The sequence below is a fragment of the Heloderma suspectum genome, chromosome 2 (assembly GCF_057233095.1).
Source record: "Heloderma suspectum isolate Gila_16-S chromosome 2, 16-S_ref, whole genome shotgun sequence".
In the NCBI taxonomy this organism is placed as follows: Eukaryota; Metazoa; Chordata; class Lepidosauria; order Squamata; family Helodermatidae; genus Heloderma; species Heloderma suspectum.
The window spans coordinates 248,862,428-248,883,646 of record NC_139459.1 but is presented as its reverse complement, the minus strand read 5'-3'; the positions used below and the strand labels follow the sequence as shown (position 1 = coordinate 248,883,646).

The following is a 21,219-nucleotide window of genomic DNA, read 5'->3' as shown; positions in this document are numbered from 1 at the left end:
AAACCCCTAGCAAAGTAATCTAATTTGGATGGCTCGGGTGAGTTAAGCCACACAATACATGAAAAGACCAAAACAAGTCACTAACCAATCTTACCAAGAAATCTCTTCCTCAACACCAAATATGGCAATCCATTAGACCTGGACTTCTATTGAACAACAGCTAAGACATGTCTGATATTCACTTTTCCCTTATTTGTATCATATTTTTAAGCCTCCTGTTTTCCTGAAGGGTATTATCGCAACCTACACAAGATTCTCTGTTAGTGCTAGCATTATTCCACTATCTCAACCAGACAGACACTAATATCTAGCATTTACTTATATTAAGAAATCATAACTTGCTCCTGTAAGCAGAGCCTTATCCAAACCTACATATCACTGTTACAGTTACCATAGAACAGGCCTTTAATCCATTACTCTAGCCTTCCCCAACCTGATGCCCTCCAGATGTGTTGGACTACAACTCCCATCATCCACTGCCAGCATGGCCAATGTTGCAGTCCAACACATCAGAAGGGCACTAGGTCAGGGAAGGGTGCATTACTGCATGAAGGCTTCTGAGCACTGTTATGTCTCCAAAGAGGGCAGGGTCACCAGAGGTGGAGACACGGGGGTCACACCATCCATCCACACACATACACCCAGACACTCCATATCCATCCATCCATGCAGACAAAAACACCCCATATCCATTCATACACACACACACACACACACACACACACAGTAACCCAGAACGGCAGGATCAGAAGTACTATTGCGACAACAAAGTGGTTCACATTAGCCAGTGGTGTCTACTCAAGTGCCTCAGGAGTGCGTGGGCCCAACAGAGCTCATATAGATGTGGAGCACTATGAGCTTCTACATGAGTGCACTCTATGAGGAAAACAGGTTAATGTAAATCAACCCATAAAGTTTCCCTAAAGTAAAGACGCACTTTAAATGGTTTCAGCAAAGTCCTGATTGGCAACTAATTTTTAATACAGTCTGAATGTTGAGTTTAGCATGGGTTTAAGGGCTAGCAGTGCTGACCTCTCCTGTGGACTCACTCCTACATGAGCCAAGAAAGAGGCAAAGAGCTCTTTAATTCATTCTCCCCCAGAGACTCTAACAGAGTTCTCCCCTTTACGCTTTTCTTTCTCGTTTGTTTAGGTCTTGTGCATGAAAGTGAGCAGTGAAGTACATGTAGGGGAGAACTCAAGAAACTTAAGTTGCAGTTCATATTGGGGTGGGAGTCGGATCTCAGATTGAGAGAGGCAATGACTGAAGTGAATCACAGTGTGCATGGGAGGGATTTGGCCCTGTAATTGCTTAATGTCTGCTGGCATAATGTCTGGCATTCTATACTTTGGGGAAATAATTTTGTATGTTACATTGTCAATCCAAAGAAAAAAGTGTCCAAGTATACCTTTAGTGAAAAACAATAGAAATGATCGATTTCTATTTATGGAGTATGAGAAAAGTACTTAAGCACCCATTTTCTATGTACATATTCTACCAGACTACCGATATATGACCATTCCACCTACCGGTTTGTCTTTAATTGTGGGACTGGAAACACACAGGTAGAGTTTTCCATCCTCTTCAATACATGCATCAATCAAAGCCTGTACAGAGCTTTCATCTTGAAACAGCAAAAATGCATATCCTAGATAAAAAATGGAGACAAGCCTTACAAAAATTCTGTGGGATTCTGGGAGTTGAAATTATCTATTGTATTAAAAATGTGTGCACTTGGGCTCTACATAACTATAAAAATCGAAAGGGAAGGGTAAGTCCTTGTCACATACTTAGAGTATATGGAATCTTTTTGGAGAGGAAATAGAAAAAGCTCTGATCTAAGCAAAATGCTATTTTTAACGAGGTAGAGAGTTAAAGGTTTCTCCATTAAGAGCCAGAGGTTTCTCCATTTCTTCTCCATAACAGAGTTTAATCTGAAGGCTGAAGCTTTACTGGTGAACTCCCTAAACTACAATATATGTTGGAGCCCAGCCTTCCCCAACTTGGCACCCTCCAGATGTGTTGAGCTGCAATTCCCATCATCCCCCAGCCAGCATGGGAGTTGTAGTCCAACAGATCTGGGGAAGGCTGTTGTAGCCCATGCGCTTTATCATTCACTATGAAAGATGAAGTGAAACAAGAAACAGAAGAGAGGCAAGATAACGGAAGTAAAGAAGTTATTGAGAAGGAGACAGGAAAGGGAACATGTTTAAACTATAGCTATATAGATCACTCTATCTACAGCCTAACTGCAACGCCTCAAGTACAAAAAGGTCTTACGGTGAAAGCAGCAATGAAGAACAGTTTCAAACAAAAACAAAGATGACAAATTAACATGCAGAAAGACATTCTAATCTGCAACACACTAAGATAATGCCTGCATGGCAGTAAAACTAGTGTGCATACAGGACAGTGTGTCAGATTTGAACCAGAGAGAGTTCAGTTCAAAACTAAGCTCATCCATGAAGTTCACTGAGTGAAGTGGAACAAGTCACTATCTCTCAGCCTAGCCTGGCTCACAGAGGGATCATTTTGAGGAAGGGCAGGATACAAAAAGTGACCAACAAAATGATCATCCTTACCTTTGGGAGGAAAATAGGACTTGCTTTCAGCCTTGTGTGGCCAATCCACAATCAATGGGCCAAAGCGACGAAAGCTAGCTGTGATCTCATCTGCAGATTGGGGGGAGCAGAAAAAACCTTAACACGGAGATTTAAAAAAAATATCTGCCCAAAGTAAAGCAATTTCAGATAATATGGTAATAGTAATATGGTCTACCCTGCAAGTATTTTCGGCCATCCTAGCAGACTGAGACAGCTGATATTGTCAAAAGGAATGGCTTGGCAAGTCAAAACATATTTAATAATGAAGGAGACAGTGGAGATGTCAAAGCTGTGCCTTTTAGATTACAAATAAAGATGTGCAGCAGCCCACTCAAAGGAATGAAATCACTAAATCTAAACAGCTACCACATCCTAGCTCCAGGCATTCTCCCACAGATAGCGTGCAGAGTCTGAATTGGAGTGCTGAGCAGTCTGCTCTGCAAGCTGCCTTCCAAAAGGCTGGGAGAAAGGGAGAAGAGTATCACACGGTCTAGTCATGCCTACTGCTCGCATCACATGCTTAAGCCACATCTGGGCACATTATCTGAGCTTGACCTCAGACTAACTTCAGCAGTGCTTGCAGAAAGTGGTTATGTAATAGCTATAGAGACGAGGATGCAGATAGTATTGTGCACGCCACATCAGCAAAAAGCAAACGCTGCAGCCATTTCAAAGCCTCCTTCCATTTCAAAATTCAGCTCAGGTGACTTGCACACTGACTAGCGTTACAAAAATCTAACTGCTGCACAGGATCTTTTTAAGAGCAGAATGGAATTCTTCCCCTCAGTCTAAATGTTAGAGGAAGTTCAGGATTAAAGCTATTTCAAGAATAGGAAAATATAATGCTTATACATTAACACAGTATCTCAACAATTAAAAATACTTGATCTGCCCTTCCTCCATTAATTCACCGTTCTACTTAAATCCCTCTCCCCCCCCCCCCCCAAGCTAAGCTCTAGATTTTCACACATTCCACATCAGGATTTCTTTCCCCAAAACACTTGGTTGGAAGGCAGTGATCTTTGACCTGATCACAAGACTCCCAGATTCCTTAGTCCTCATGCAAGCAATAGAATTGCTCAACGTGGAGAGAAAAGAGTGTGAGAGAGATTGTGTATGATTGCAGTTAAACAGAAAATGTTTGCCAAGTTACCAGAACTTGAAAATAATATTTTAGGGGTAGATATTCCTAAGAAATTCCTTTAAATTATAACATTTTTTTAAAATGAAGCCTTAATTATTTTTCTTACTAGTTGCCTTGAGCAATGTAAAGATCGTCTATTTACCTAGCATAGTTTCAAATTAAGTATATACTGCAGTCACTCTCAGCTACTGGTCACCCATGGTGTAGAGGTGAATTCTGAAGTGCAGGCACTTATCATAACAGTTCCTATAGCCATACCCCCCAGGAGAGTCCCAAAATGCAAGCAGTTGTGTTGATCTGTAGCAACAAACCAGTTCTAGCAGTTCTCATCTCCACCAGGATGAGGTCTTTTGTGAAGCTTATAGGTCTTAACTGCCCATTCAAGGCCAGGGCACCCCAAAATATTTTGCATTACAACATGGAACAATATATTATTGCTGAGAAAATTAATTTCCCTCTAGCTACTGTGAGGATTGCAGCTAAGCTCAGAAGGAACAGGGAACTCGGGGGGGGGGGGCGGGGGGGGGAGTGGCAGATGATGTCAGAGTCCCTACTAATAAAAAAAGTGCTGGTACTGCATCCCTGTGAGCCCGGCTCCATTATACCACTGCTGACCACACCCCCAGCAGTGTTCATTATACTTAAGTGGGCTTTTAAAACAATGTAGGAATAATTCATTCCCCCAGTGAAATATGTGGTGGTTGCAAAGAGGCAGTGGTTTACGTACTGCTTCTTTAAATATCTGAAGCGCTGCATTCTGCTTCTAAGTCAGACACTGAACTAAATGTGTACCTATATTAATGTCTTTAACATCAAGTCTTAAGCACAGCCAACTCCAAAATAAAAGACCTTCGTAAAGAGTTTTATGATGTAATTCTGCATAAAATCCAACTAACTGAAGTAGATGGAGAGAAAACTTATCACATGAACTGCGCAGCTCATAATTCGTTATCCTCACGGTTCATAACCCAGCAGCTTGTGCATTTGGCAGCTCACAGTTTAGGTATTTATTTTCACAGCCTAAAAAAACTGCACAGTTAGGAGATGAGGAGGCTGCAATCTGAGGTATTTATTCCCCTCCCCCATGTCACAATTAACTCTGGCACTTGGTTAGTGTGGGTATTCTTGGCTATACAGCTATCCAAGTATACCTTCATCAATATCAGGTGGCAAGCCACCTACAAACACCTTGCGGGAGTACCGTTCCACGCGCTCGCCATTCTGGTGGGAGAAGCAGTGTGGTGATCCCAAGCCACTATGGAGAGTCTGATCCCCACGTCCATCATCCAGAAACCCATCTTCCATTGGAAACAGTGAGGACTGACCTACAACGGAAAAGACAAAAAAAAAAAATTCAAAACATACTAACCAACATTCTGTTTAAATATTCTTTCATATTCTGAAAGAATATTTCATATTCTTTCAAAATAGCAATAATTATTTCATTAATATCAAATGCTACATCAGGAGTGTCACTGCATTTTCCCACGACCATCAAGAATAAAATTAGCATTGACTACATGTTTTTCTTATTCCTATAGCCTGACATCTTGGTATACAAAGACCCATTATTAATTAAACAGATACATAATATTACCTGATATCAACTAAATTACACTATACAAGAAAACAGAATTTTATTATTATTAAATGGTAAACTATTCCAAACCCTCTATAGTCAAGAATCACCTAATTCTGTTCCAGCCACAGAGACTAATCCTTTTCTAAATATATACCTTAGGAACAGTATAGAAAATGCATTAAGAATCACTCCCAGTGCTTTTCCCCAATGTCAAATGAAAAAAAATTGTGACATTTTTGCCACGTCCATACGGCAGCATAGTTCAAATGAAATGTCTCGTACGTAGTTTACATTTAGATCTCACAGCCACCATCCAACAAAAGCAGTAAAGATATTCTGCCAAACAAAAACCACTCAGCAAAAAAATCCTAAAATAATTCAGCCTAGGCTGCTACTGAGGTGGCAAACTAGTGATGTCGCCATGGTCATATTTCCTGGAAGTATAAGTTTCATGGGTCTCATAATACTGGGCAGCCAGTGTGATGTAGTGGTTAGAGTAGCTTTCCCCAACCTGGTGTCCTCTGGATGTTTTGTATTTCAACTCCCATAAGCCCCAGCCAGCAATGCTGGGGGTTGTAGTCCAAAACACCTGGAGGGTACCAGGTTGGGGAAGGCTGTGCTAGAGTCTTGGATTTGCTGGGGAGACGCAGGTTCTAATCCCTAATCTGTGTGTCCTTGGACCAGTCACTGATTATCTCTCAGCCTAATGTAACTCACAGAGTCGCTGCAAGGATAAAATGGGGAGGGATGGAAGAACCATGTAGAACCTCAAGCTCCTTGGAGGAAAAGTGGGACAGAAATGTAATACTTGCCTCAACCATGAAGTGAATATTATTACAACCTGTGAATTCTTTTCCAGCTTGGATTTTATTCTGATTGAGAGTACAGTTCTGCTCCCATCAAACCAGCCCCCAAATTCCCACCCTTTCTTCCCTTTCACCCACCAACTGATCTCCCACATTCCTTCTTCCCTTCCCTTCAACCCCACTGGTGGTGTCAGCAAGCTGTAGGGCAGGGATACAGAACCTCAGGCCTGGGGGCCAAATCTGGCCCTCGAAGATTCCCCTCATGGCCATGCCTCCTTTCCATGACCACCAATCATTTGGTGGTTTCCCAGCTTTTGTGCAGTTCTTGCCCTATTCTAAAAGCTCGAAGTGCCTCTCCTAAGCCTGAGTTACTGGCAGGAAGAGCTTGAAGCTACAATAAGCTAGTATTTGGGACCCCACCCTTTTGCCTTTGGCCCCACCCACCACTGAAATGCGGCCCCAGAGAGCGTCTCCTAAATGGAATTCGGCCTTCAGGCTGAAAGAGGTTCAACACTCCTGCTGTAGGGTAAGGCAAGAAAGGAGCTCTCTCCCTTTCCCACTGTTTGGCACCTAGCCATTACCCACCCCAGAAAAGAGGTTTTTCCCAAGTGCTACCGACATTGCCATTGGGAAAACTACATTTCCCAGGAGCTACTTCAGCCTAGCCAGGCATCAGAAAAGAAAAAGGGTAAAGCCTCCCTTGCTTCCCTCTCCCTACAACTTGCTGCTGCTACTGCCAGAGCCTGACCACCACCACCGTCAGAACCCTTTAAGTGGGGGAGGAATGTGTGGGCATCAAGGTGGGGGGAATTCAAGTTGGCTCAATGAAATTAAAAGACGCTTGCTCCTTGGGATGAAAGCTATGGCAAACCTAGACAGCATAGTAAGAAGCGGAGACATCACCTTGCCGACAAAGGTTCGTATAATCAAAGCTATGGTTTTCCCAGTAGCAACATATGGCTGTGAGAGCTGGACTATAAGGAAGGCTGAGCGCTGAAGAATTGATGCCTTCGAACTGTGGTGCTGGAGAAGACTCTTACGAGTCCCCTGGACTGCAAGGAGGTCAAATCAGTCCATCCTAAAGGAAATCAACCCTGACTGCTCATTGGAAGGACAGATACTGAAGCTGAAGCTCAAATATTTTGGCCACCTAATGCGAAGAGAAAACTCACTGGAAAAGACCCTGATGCTGGGAAAGATTGAAGGCAAAAGGAGAAGGGGACGGCAGAGGATGAGATAGCCATCCACTATCTCCGATGCAATGAATATGGACTTGAGCACACTCCGGGAGAGAGTGGAGGACAGGAAGGCCTGGCATGCTATGGTCCATGGGGTCACGAAGAGTCGGACACGACTTAACGACTGAACAACAAGCTCAGCTTATTTCCAGTCCAACCTGACATGAGCCGAGGGGGGTGGGGGGAGCATCCATCACTAGTCTGAGCTGTGCCACTACAGATGAGGGCTCCCATAATTGCATGCTCCTCTATATAAGAAAACTCCCTTACACTCAGAATTCTAGCATGTCCATGAGAAAGCTTATAGCCTAGCTTGCTATTTTTCTATGTGCAAGGAAGTTTTTGCAGGAGGGAGTATTCAATCATATGACACCCCCTCTTGGAGTCTGAAGTGGTACAGGCCAGACAGAGATTTACCACCTCAGAGAGAACTGGACCCTAGGTGGCTTTGCCTCTTTGCAGTAACAGTTACCTTGACATTATACAAGACTAGTTCATAGATTGTCTATGAAGGTCATGTCGCCAGTACTCTTCTGCTATTCTTTCTGTAAGGTGCCCCTTGCTATTGTACTTACTGTGTATATTACTGGAAAGGTGTTTTGTTTTATACCCACTTAACATATGTATAGACGAAACTGATCACTTTAGCGCATAACTTTCTCTAACATTTTAAGACAGACTAGAAACAACTTATGTTTCTGGCTAGTTTTCTAGTTCAATTTAGATTAATGTTCACACTGAGGAAAAAATGTGTTAAAATCCCTTAATATTTTTTTTCAAGAATCACCACACTGCAGTTTTATTTAGAGTACAGTAAGACTGTTGAAAATATATCAGTGTAAGAGTTTTAAAATGTGACTTTGCAAGTCATTCTGTATATATTTAATATGGAAAGTTGAACATGTCACCCGTCACTGGTAAAAGTAGGTACAAGGAGCTCTGAAATTCGGACACTATGTGTGGCGTGGTGACATTTTCATTGTACGCGCACACCGTGAGCATTCCACAACAAGGGCAACAACGAAAGTGCCACAGGCTCCTTTCCACATGAGAAGTGGCGTCTCCAGGGAGCCAGCTTCTGGATCCACAGTGCTCAGCTGAAGAGCTAACTAGCAGAGAAGCAGAAAGTCCATCTCCTCCTCCAGAAGCCCTCATCTCTTTGATCAAGTAGCTAGGTCAGGGAAGGGCTAAGACATGTCTCCCCCCACTCTACCATACACACCATCTAACATGGCAACATTCAAGCCACTAATAAAGACTACCATTTACCACTTTACCACAGTCTACCAAAACCAACTCCTGTTTAGAAGACAAGCACAACAGTAGCAATCACATTTTCATTATCTAAATTCAAGAACATTTGTTTTTTCCTTTAAAGTAATAATCTGAAAACCACTGAGAGGGATCAATCCTCTTTAACAATATAAATATTTTGAACCAGATAGCTCCACAGAACCCCCCTTTTTAGTATTCCTTCCCCCTAACGATTATACCCTACTGTTGGAGAATGTTTTAAATAGCAATTTCCCCACCCCAATCCAAGCAGTGTTGAGGAACCTAGCAAAATGGCATGTGTCTATGGTTATTGACTCAGCATGCATATTTAGAGGATGCAGTCCTACCAATGTGGTTCTCTCATTCCACAGATTTTAAAAAGCACCTAAGTGACTTAATTGCCAGGTTCTGTTTTCACAAATGACATAAAACTACACCCAAACCTCAAATTGTGATCCTGCTAGTGCCCTCAAGCCAGCTCTATGATGCTAAAGAGCCCTTCAAAATAGACAGATACGGTTCTAAGGCTCCAGGCACCGCTCAGATGCAGAGAGCTTTAGCTTGATCACAGAAGAGAGCGAGATTAGTGATCCAGCTCCACAGGAGCACACTACTTCAGCAGTATTAAGCCACCAATGTCAGAGTGCTCAACGACTCAGTGAGTGTGAAAAGCATGGCCTTCCCCCAATAACATAAGGGATGTTTGGCACAAAGCCAATGCTAACAACTGCAGTGGATCATAGCCAAAGTCACCTTTAGGGGGAAAAAAGACCTGGGAGTCCAAGTCATTTAGGTGCTTCTCTATGTAACAACGCCCCCACCACCACCATACACACCATCAAACCTATCTTTATACACACACACACACACACACACACACCGCATGACACCCCCTTACTCCCATGACTTGATATAATTATACCAGTTCTGCCTAGACAGTCTTATTTTGGGAGATACTACATTCAGTTATTAAAGGTTACCACAGCATGCAAATTGAGGAAGCCTGGCTTTTTAAAAAAAAATGCTTCCAGTATTCCTTATAGAAGCAGCTTGTGCATTAGCTGTGCCATGAGACATTTTAAACATTAGAAAATTAAAGAGGAATGTTGTTACCTCGCCTTCTCCCATATGTCCTTGCTGCATGTCAAATAAGAAGAAAAACAACCTTTCAAACATTGTTAAAATATATATTGTTTCATCTTCATGGTAGCTCAGTGGTTCTCAAGCTTTAGTGCACTGCAGACCATGTAAAAAAATTAAAAACCTTCCGCCCATACTCACATCTTTTGTTACTGGGTATACAACAACGTGACAGAAGCTAGCAAAGAGATCTAATTTGGAAAACTATCTTTAGCTGCTTTGTGCTCACTAGTGCACCCTGTGGATCTACTGCTCCTTTATTAGTAATGACTGTTTGTCTCACGTGCATCCTTCGACTCAGATCCTACCATTCTATGTGTTTCCTAAGCATTGTGCAATTTTGTTGCAGTGAACCAACCTCTTAAAAATTTACACAGGGAAAACTGACTATGTGATTACCATGATCCCAAAGATAGGAAGGTTAATGCCTAGGGGCCTACAACTTCTGGTTTAGCCCAGCATCTAGGAAGTCGTTTTGTAAGCACGTTATCCATAGTGCCAAAACATTAAAGAGCTCTGTAGATTAGAAATAATGCATTAGAACAGGCTGTTATCTAGCTACATCTCTGGGACTTTCCCCTTAGTTTGCTATTCCTAAACTTTGACTGACCATGGAGAATAAATTGCTCCAATGCTCTAGCTGATGCCCCTGAGTAATGGGCACACACTGAATGATGCCAATAAAGAAAAGAAAGGGGGGAAAATACAGAGATGCTACAGCCTTGTTAAAAAGCTTTCAAGCATCAGCACACATTTCATGCACCAAGCAACAGCCAACAATTGTTCTCTTTTACCTATAAAATTCACTAACAGGATTTTCCCCTCTAATTTCCAGAACAAGGGATTAGCACCTTACATCATAACATCCTCTAACTATTAGGAGCCATACAACAGAACTCACAATCCACTATTTAAGAATGACTCTCATGAACTCAGGTTATAAGCATTTCAACAACAAAAAGGAAAAAGAACACCCACCCCAAGCATATTTTCTTCTAAAAGATGTGTTGCCTTTGTTCCAAACATGCCTAGTTCCAACATATTTATTTGTCCAGCTCCCCACATGACGCGGCTTTTGGCAACCGCTCTCCCCAATTTTCTCTTTCCACAGACCTTCAGACAAACTGGAATGCCCCATAGTCTGTAAAGTCTGACTATGCAGTCAGGGGCAAATCAGCAGTGTGCACAGAGGGGCTGGAGCCAGAGAGAACTATGACTGGTTTGGCTGATAGGAGAGTTTTAACCTCAGGATCAACCTATTAGAAGGGAGGGTCTTAACAATAATTCCTGCTTCACATCAAGTATTCCATTGTTTATAGATGCAGAAAGACCTGGGTGTTTTTGTAATTCTTGAATGAAAAGACCTAGCTACACTACTCTGCCTTGTGTGTGCCTGACAGAGCCTCAAGTGTTTTCAGAGTGTTCCCCGCCTAAAAAGCTATAAAATCCTGCTTGTGGTCTATAATTGGCTAACAAAACCAAATATACAACACAACTTGCCTTGTTTGGTGCACTGACAAACTGGTCAACATAGCTGCAATTCCTATGGAGGCCCACGAGGGTGATGTTAAATTGGCAGACTCCCTGTTCTGTCACTGGTGTGTCACTATAAGTTTGTTTTTGACAGAAACAGTACCCAAAAAATAATACAGCCCTGTGGTAGCTTTTCCCCCAGCAGATTTCCAAGCTGCCTCAAACCCAGATTTCTCAGAGAAACTGCAGCCAAACACCACAACTTTATAAACACTTTATTAAATAAATTCTGAACTATTTATCCGCTTGTTGAAAATACGGTGACATCTATGTCATCCACATTTATATAATCTAGACCACGCTATAAGTGATTTTCAAAGCATTCCTGGGATTGGGGATCAGAGGGGGGGGGGTGTCACCCCAGTTTGAAATATTCCAAAGCGTTAAGATTTCCAGTTCAAATACAGATTGAAGTTTCAACTGCTTGGCTGGGCTCACAGGCAATCTTGTCCTACCGGTGTCCTTTGTAGGATGTTCACAAAAGATTTGGACAGACTAGGAGAATACCCATCGTATTTACTGGAGCATTTTTCAGTATTTGTGTTATTTACTAGAGAGATGTCTACTACTTTAGAAATGCCCTGGTTCAAATTACATTAAAATGTGCCTTTCATCAAAGAAGTGGCCTACAAGTGGGGATGGATGGATGGATTCTAAAATCCTTGAAGAAAAAAAACCCTGTCTGGACAAAAATGAGGCCATTTTAGTGCCACAGCATCCTTTGTTGATGAATCTAGCTTTCATTCCTAAATTTCTCTCAATCTTAATTTGAAACTACATGAATGGCCCACAACTGGGAAAATGGCCTGTAACTTCATCCTTAACCCTATTCATTGCACCAGAAAATTGCAACCTGCTTTACTGAATGTTAAAAAGCAGCCACCACTCTGAATCTCCCTAACAAAACAACATTTTCATTATCTGCATAGTGTGTAAGCAGATCCACCATGAGAAACAGTTTGACACAATTCAGATCTAAGGAGTATTGTTTGAGTTTTAATAAAATCTTTAGTTTTAGAAAGTTATGTAAAAAAATATAAAACAATTGCATTTCTACAGAATGCCACATTAACTTCAGAAGGGAAGGCTTTATAGCCGTCAACATATACATGTTTGTTTATCCCTGTTCCCTGCTTTCTATGCCACTGAGCAGAGCAATCCCACCTTGTGCTGCAGAGGGCTACAACATCAGAGCCTCCGAGGAATTTAAATCCTGCTGGTGCAAGCCTGGCAGGGCAGAAGAAAGGGAGTAGCAGCATTACAGAGAGACCCTCCCCATTTCCTCTAAGTGAAACCTATGGGAGGGAATGATCTATGCCAGCTCCAGGACTGACGTAGATCAGCAGATGGGCCAGGAGAGCACTAGATACTGCAGATCCATAGCCTTTTCCAGCACACCCACTGCCCACCCCTCATTCCCCTTTTCCCCATCTCTGATGTTTGAAAACTAAAAGCTGTGGAGCTTTCCCTGGGGGCTAGGAAATGTAGGATATCTCCCTCTGAGAGTGGACCTCTCTCTCCACCCTCGGAGGGGGAAATCCAAAAAAATGCTATGGCCCCTGGGACCACCTCCATGAAACCACAGGTCTGCAGCCTAAGACATTTAAATTATTTTCATTTTAAGCCTAGAATAGCCCCTGAACATGTAAATATACAATCACATAATCCAAACACATTTCCAGAGGGTCTCTTTTCATCTATTAGTCCCCTCAGTAAGCCAATGGGACCATATTAGCATATTTGTAGGCTTTGTTAGTTAAGTCCTGGTAGCTTGCCATTCCAAAAGAAAAGGAATCACTTGCACAAAGATGGGCTAAAGATAATGGCTGGATGTCAAAATTAAGAAATCCAAGCCTAGAATAAAGATAATTTTTAAAGAATATTATTTCAAATGACATTAGCTACATATGATTGATAGTCCCAGGTATTAACTGAAATAGATCCAGAGTTTAAAGATGGATTTTGAGAAATTAATTTTTCTACTGAGAGTTCTACCATTGGTGATAACACCTGCTCCACCTGTACTCTTCATTTATTTAGGACCAGCAATTAAAGTATGGTGCGGAAGGATGTGGTGACTTGGCCCTTGTTTGTAGGACTTACAATCTGAGCAAGATAGATAGATGGGCCAGAACTGAAAGAATGTGATCAACAACTAAAGGGGGATGGAACTGCCCAGAGTTCTTTGTCTATTGGGCGTAAAGAAATGTAATAAATAAAAAAATAAGGTGGTGGTGAGTGAGGTTATGATGGTCCAAGAAAAGCTTTGCAGGAGGAACAGGTTCGGAGGAGGAGGGGAAGAGACCCTTCATAAAAGAGAAGGGCTATAGCAGGCAGCTGGAGCTCACTTCTCTCATTACCCAATACATTATGTAATACTGTGCCCACTTATGCCTTTGAGCAGTTCCACACTTAATGCAACACTCACGCTTGCCAGGAGCACACCAATGTTACATCAACATTTCCTGCAGCAAACACATAAAAGTGTGAATGACAGACATGCGTAATAAAACACCTGTATACACATGCCAGGGACTCCTGATTACAGCACAGTTCCCCAAGACATGGAGAGCAAGTCTTCCGTATGCCAAGGTTCCCAGATTATATTCCTAGCATAAGATCCCAGACAGCAGAGTTGGAGAAAAAACCTTCTGCCTGAGACCTCAGAAAGCCAGTGCCATCATCAGAGTAGCAAATACCCACCTAGACTGACCAGTGGTCTGCCTAGGACATCAGTTTCATTTGTTTGCAAACATTTAAAGTTGTATGTCAGTTGTTCACAGTTTGTTTTTACTGTGGGGAAACCTTGGTGTACCATACTAAAGACAGCTGCTGTGTAAAGTGGGTAGCAGCTTGTGTCTGGAAGTTTCCTAGGTCAAGGGCATGATAATTACATTGGCAGAAGAAACCATAAAAGCACTGAGCACCATTCAATCTATGAAATGTTTACAGGCGAGTCCACCCACCCCAATCTTTCTCTATTTAAAGTTGACTGAGTATTGTTAACTTTCAGATTTTCAACATTAGCTGTGGCACATTGGGGCCGTGGCTCAGTGACAAGAGTACATGTTTTACATGAAGAAGTACCAGGTTCAATCCCCAGCATCTCCAGCTAGGGCTGGAAATTTTCCTGCCTGAAACCCTTGAGAGCCACTGCCAATCAGTGTCGACAATGCTAGGCTAGATAAAGCAATGGTCTAAATCGATATAAGGCAGAGTCGTATGTTCCTATGTTGCAAGCAACATATTTGTTCTTAAAACAAAAATTCATGTACAGCTAGAAGTCTGTAGTTCTTTTTTTCTTTTCTTTTTTACAAATTTTATGGAAGTAAACATTTGCTTAACTTTCTCGGCCGGATCTACTAGGATGCAAGAAAATAAGAAGGGGCTAACTAGATCACAGTAGATCCATCTAATCCAGCACTTTTGGTCTCCCACAGTGACTAGTCAGATGCCACAGGAAAGTTCACAAGCCAGGCATATACAAGCCTGGTTTCATTTGTGGTTATTGCTAGTAGTCACTGACAAGTCTAATTTCCATGAATTTGTCTAGTGCTTTTTATAAAGTCATCTAAACTTTACCAGTATGCCTTTGCCACATACTGAAACAATGAATGCTCTACGCTGGAATGTGTGTTAAAAAATTATTTCTCCAGTTTTCTCTGAACCTACTGGCAATTAATTCAACTGAACAACCAAGTTGTAAGAGCTGGTGTAGCATGGTAGTTAAGAGGCTGAGCTACGAATGTAGTTCTTATCTCACCTCTACCACAAACGTATTAGGTAGCTTTAGGCAAGCCAGTTTCCCAGGGTCAAAGTAGACAATATGTTAGTGTCTGGTATATGCACTTAACATACCTGTTTTTTCTTATTTAAACAGCAGCCAAGGATGAGGGGTGATCAGGACTGGGACCATGGCATGGAAAATCCCTCCCTCTCTTCCCTCCTGAGACAAATAGCAATTTGGGGAAGGGGGAGTGGTTTTCATCCAGTCTAAGGTGTAGAGGGAAATGGGTAAAGAAAACACTTCCGCATGTGCCATAATCCCGATTCTGATCAGGGATCTATGTGGCTGCTATTTCAATAACAAAAATCAGATCCATTAAATTACATACATTTAACATATCATCTAGTTCGAACGTATCATCTAGTTTGGCCCTCGTATTCAGCCCCAAACCCATCTAGCAATAGCATCTAGCAGTAGCAATACTGTCCTACCTTACAGGATCATTTTATTTATGAAAACATTTATATTTTGCCTTTTGAGCTAGAAAGATCTACAAGGTGGCTCAGAAATTTAAAACCTAAGTAATTGTTAAAATGACAAACCAGAAAAAAAAAAAATAAGCAAAACAGGAGAACAGAAGCAAAACTAGTAACTCCTTACTAAAGCAGCAGAAAAAAAACAAAATTAAGAACACCTGAAACAACCAGACAAAGCAATCTTCTCAAACTCAGAAGGCCCCCCCAAGCCCTCAGGAAGAGCATAGGCTTTGTGGGCTGTTAATATGTTGCATCTACTTTCAGTTTTGTCACAGAACTGAGATCTGACCACTACACAAGGAGCATTTCCTTTCCTGCTTATCTGTTACATTACCTCCAGGTGGTACTGTGGTATAGCAGAATAGCACAAATACAAACACTGAAACAGTATTTTCTTCATTTTCCGATATAATACCCCATTTTCACTGCTCTAAAAAAACTAGTGGAAACTGCTATTTACAAACAGAAGCGGAAGTGGAGGATCACAATGGCATCTAAAGAACCCATAAATAACTATGAGTAGGTAATGACAAGCCCACAATAAATGCCTTGTGTAGAAAAGCTCTGCCTGACATCCAAAATCCAACAGAAAGGTGGGGCAAACTTCCCAAGCAGGGTATTACAGAGTCCTGATGCCACTGTTGAGAAGGTCCTGTCCCAAATAAGCCCTCACCACCACCCTACTCCAGGGGGATCCAGAGCACACCCTTTGAGGAAGATCTTAAATTACAGGTAGTATCGTATGAAAGAAGGTAGCCCTAAACCACAACAGTTTAAGCCTCTAAAGGTCAACACCAACACTTTTAATGAAGTCCATAAACCCATTGAAAGACCATCAGTCTTTTAAAATTGGCATCCTATGTTCTCTGTGTCTGATTTTCCCTTTTTTGTTGTACTGAGAAATATGCCTGAACTGAATTCGCCTCTGGGCTCTCTATTCAATTCGCAAAATAGTTGCTGCTAGTAAAGTTGGAATGACTGAATATAAAGAATAATTCAAACAATGAGGAATTTGTTAGCATCATTGTTTTGACTTTTCCTACTATCCCTCTTTTTCCACCAACCTCCATTTTGAAAATAATTGATTGAAGAAACATAGATACTAGAAAGTATATAGGCCCTAAAAATTAATACTAATGTGAAAGAAAATAACACAAGAAAACATAAAAGTAACTGAGAAAGAAAACAAGGGGAAAGAAAAACCTGACAGAGAACTATCCCACACTCAGTAATATCTCTGGGATGGGGCGGGGGGGGGGGAGATCCTCATGAAGCTACCAATGGGGTAGTCAAAGAACAACTGAATGGGAATGGGAAGAGATACCCTTCTGAGCATGCATGTGGGGGTGGACTTCCCACCAAAACTTCTCAGCTATAGAAGGTTCCCAAACGTGGCTCTGCAGAGGCACAGGGTCCATCTGTGTGATGCACAGAGACCACAAAAAAGCAATATCCGCCCCAACTCTGCCTAACAGCAAATAAAATTCTGAACGCAGGCATATGCTTGCTTATTTCACAAAGACTATGACAAACACCCTATTAGACAATCCTCTTCTTTATGGTTACAGTATCAAAAGGAGACTGTGAAAAATAGCAAACACATACCACGTGGAGAGGCTACATTTTCAAATGTTTGAAGTATTTTACTAAACACAGCTTTAATAAGTGTGTGTGCGTTCTATTGTATAAAAAACAAATACAAAAATGCAGCCAGTGCTTCCACAACCTTTCATTAACGACATTTTGGTAATCATTGGGTAGCAGTCTGACTAGTGAACTTTACTCAGATGAGCAATAAATGTATTCAAGATGGATGTAAAAAGGCCTCCTTAATTCTGTGGATGGCGTAGGCTGTCATGCTTGGTGGAAAGGGAAACTCTGCATGTGTTCAGAGGCCATTTTACTATATTCCTGCAGGCTAGTAGAAATATTTTTGGGTATTAAGCCAGGACATTATTTGTGGGCCCCTATACTTAAGATTTCAGAAAAAATTAAGGCTTGTATACACATAAGCCAGGGTTTGTATGCTTCATTCTAACTTGCATAGACTTTTACAACATTACACATTATGGGTTGGATGGAAACCATAGTTAGTAATGACTAAATTAAGTCTCATTTATTTCAATGGGTCTATTCTAAGCATGACTAAGGGCACAATCCTATGCATGTTTAGACAGAAAAAAAGTCTTCATGCCACAGCTGGGGAATGTATGACATGATAGATTTTTAAGGTGACTGGTTCCCAGTTTCATCAGGTCATAATGCAGTAATAAAATACGCTATCATGGATTTTTAAAAGGAGCTTTAAGAAATTTGGTTGAAAACTTGAATAAAATTCTTTCTAGAAGGTATGTAAAATTTTCCTCTTCATGCTGGCATTTAACACCCGAAGTTAAATGTATGTATATAAGCTATCCTGAGCTCATGGGATAGGGCAGAGTAGAAATTTAATAAATAAATGTGTGGAATATTTTTAAATGTGTGTGTTCTTTCTAACTTTTTACCCAGCATAAGCCCTTGATTCAGGGTAAGACAGAAACTGAACTGAATAAATTACTGCATGGTAGACATTTATATTTATATATTTTTACTTTTTATATCATCATTTCTATCCCAGCTTCTGGGCCCACATGAAATTATAGGATACAAGAAAGAGGTAAAATGTTGTTTATTAAGATATATAGCCATACTTCTATGGCAGATGATACCTAGAGCAAATGTAGTTATTAAATGTTTGGCATATGTGTCAATACCTTAAGGGCACACAATATAACGAACCCCAGAAGTACGTTTTATGCAAGTCCTACTCTAAACAGCAGTCAGTCCGCCTGTGGTACCTTGATTCTGTATACACTACCAGCAAACACATGTATTTGGTGTGCTGCTCTCATTCTTACAGATGGTAACGTGGGCAGCATCCAATAAAAAGATCATATAGTATTTACACTTTACACCCAATTTGGCAAGTTTGGGGATTAAGATATTAGGAATATTTTCCCCAAGGAATGACTGCACTTCTAGCTAATTAAATTAATCTTCTGTAACATGTGGCCCATCTCACATACAACACTGCCCATTCATAAGAAAGCAAGGGTCATATGCTGATTTAGCAAATATTACAAAGATGCAAGTTTCTGAACAGAGTACCTTTATGGAGCTGTTAAAATATCAGTTCGAACTTTTCATCCCTCTTGAGATACAACTAGAACAGACTGATAATCCGGGGGCGGGGTATCAACATCACTAATTAGTGTTATTGCATTGCAGGTTGGAAAAGAGCTTCCTTCAATAGGAAGCCCCACCTGCTACTCACAACACTAACAGGGCAATCATATACGTGCATGTCTATTCAAAAGGAAGTCCCATTACATTCAATGGGATTTATTCCCAAGCAAGTTTGTATAGCAGTACAGCCTAAGAATGCATTAGCTAGCTTGAATCCAAAGATGTCTTCAGCAAGTACAAGGCAGCCCCCCTTGAAATTCTGCTGATTCCCCCACCCCACTGAAGCCCCATGTCCCATCCCACACCGTTGCAGAGGGACCCTAAAGGGTGCAGTGGTCTGCAGCAAGGAGGGGCCAGAAAAGAAAGTTGCACAAGCAGAGTTCCACTTGCACTTCTCTGGATCCAATCCATTGTTTCCCTAAAGTATGTTATTTCTGAACTTCTGAACATAGCTGATATGCCATATAGAATGGAGACAACTCTATATTATTTGAATGATATTATCATGAAATGTAGCTATTGAATGCAAACAATGTGGTGGATGTTATCTTGTTCCTGTGAGCAGACATGGTCTTAAAAGACAGACGTTGTTGCCGGAACTGCTCACTAGCAGATATGGTGCACATACCATCTGGATCCTCCCATGCTGCAAAAGATGGAGGTGGCAAAAGAGTGTGTGTGAAAATATTAACATTTGGAAATGAACAGCACAGGTTGGTGTGACATCAAGGAAGTAGTTTAAATCTCTCTTGAAAGTGGCCAATATCTTTTCCTGCCTGATCAAAGTTGCTGCTCATTCTCCTTCTCTCTCTCTTACACTTTTCTTGTACTGCATGCACACACATAATGGGGTTAAACTTATTCCTTACCTTAAACACTGCTGCAGTCATGTGTCTCGAATCCTCCTATCCTTAGTCTGTTGCCACATTAACTTAATGATCAAGGTCTACACAAACCCAAGAAACTTTGATTAAGGAATCAAGAGTCATATGTTCATCTTTCAGAGCCAGTTGTGTTTCACAATTCTGTTTTCAAGTTTGTTTGTTTTTTGCTATTTTTCCTCTCATCTTTGCTTCAAGGTAAGGCATCAGAATGAGTTCAACGGATGGCTGCACTTAACTGAATGCTACCTTTTCTCTTCACTGTGGAACTTTTTTTTATACAAAATAACCAGACCTACATTCAGTTTACTATGGAAAACTCTCCAACAGACATGAGGACATTTAATAAACGTCAAAGCTAACACTGGTAAGGGTAGACAGGCACTTTCAACAACTAATCGGATCATATATATTAATACCTTACATTTTGTCTAGACTGCAGACATAAATTTCCTTATTTGTATATGTGAATCAAGCATATGGGCCCTTGTAAGAAACACTTTGAGAACTAATAGAATCAGTCATTGTGGAATATTTTAAAACTAAGGCTCTTGCCACATACACTCTTATTTCAAAATTTCAGAACACGAAATTTCCCTAGATGTTCAACCCTTTCTCTATGAAGACATAAGTCAGCCCTTCTTAATGAACTCTCATCAATCCAATTACTTCTAAATAATCCAAAAGAAACCACTATTTGAGATGCAACTCTGGGCTAGTTGTTTGCATCTCCTAACTACTAGCAGTCAATTATTTCCTGTTCCCTATAGTCTGGAGTGATACATCAATAATTTCTAGCAGCTACTTCCATAACCACATTGCACACAAAGATACAGGCATCTCAGTGCACCCCTTGTGAACATTTGCCCTCAACAAGCTTTTATTAAGGCAAGGATTATGGCCAAACCAGATAATCTCACTGACTTTAAGACACTACTGTGCAATAAACTGGTTATGGACTGGAATCACTTGAAGGCTGGTAGACTTGGGAGAAGGGCTATAGCTTAATGGCAGAGACATGCTTTCCATGAATAAGATCTCAGGTTTAATCCATGACACCTTCAATTACAGGGTCTCAGATAGCAGAATTGCTGACAGTCAGAGTACACAATAATAGATGGATCAATAGTCTGACTCTATAAAAGCAGGTTTCATATGTTCATAATGCTTCCAAATAGAAGAGAACATTTCCCTAAATTCACCACCCTTCAATGCCCCAGGTTCTTCAAGTACTCCATTCTCAGTGAAAAAAGAACTGAACAGGATAATAATTACATATTAGTAAAAATTGCATTTTAAAAATTGGATGCATTCCAACTTAATATAAACTAGATCCTGACCTTCCTAGATCCTGACCTTTCTAAAGATAATACAGAAATTGAGTTTTGGGCACACCTCAGTAGGTGATCAAAAGAGGGGGCGGGGGAGAGTAAAGCTTTGAACTAGAATTGTACCAGCTTCCATTTGCAATGTCAATTTTCAGCCAGCTTGCTTTAATTCAACACATTCAGCCGGGCATGTTTGGGGGG

General features: G+C 41.1%; 1 protein-coding gene across 1 annotated transcript in view; it reads right to left on the bottom strand.

The window, feature by feature from the left end:
* Window positions 1-21,219, bottom strand: part of CPEB4 (cytoplasmic polyadenylation element binding protein 4) — an 88,695-nt gene that overhangs the window by 6,100 nt on the left and 61,376 nt on the right. The window contains exons 4-6 of the mRNA XM_084838709.1: window positions 4,899-5,072; window positions 2,583-2,672; window positions 1,530-1,648 (exon numbers count right to left, since the gene is read on the bottom strand). Coding sequence (XP_084694835.1) covers window positions 1,530-1,648; window positions 2,583-2,672; window positions 4,899-5,072 — 383 coding nt within the window. The remainder of the gene's footprint in view (window positions 1-1,529; window positions 1,649-2,582; window positions 2,673-4,898; window positions 5,073-21,219) is intronic.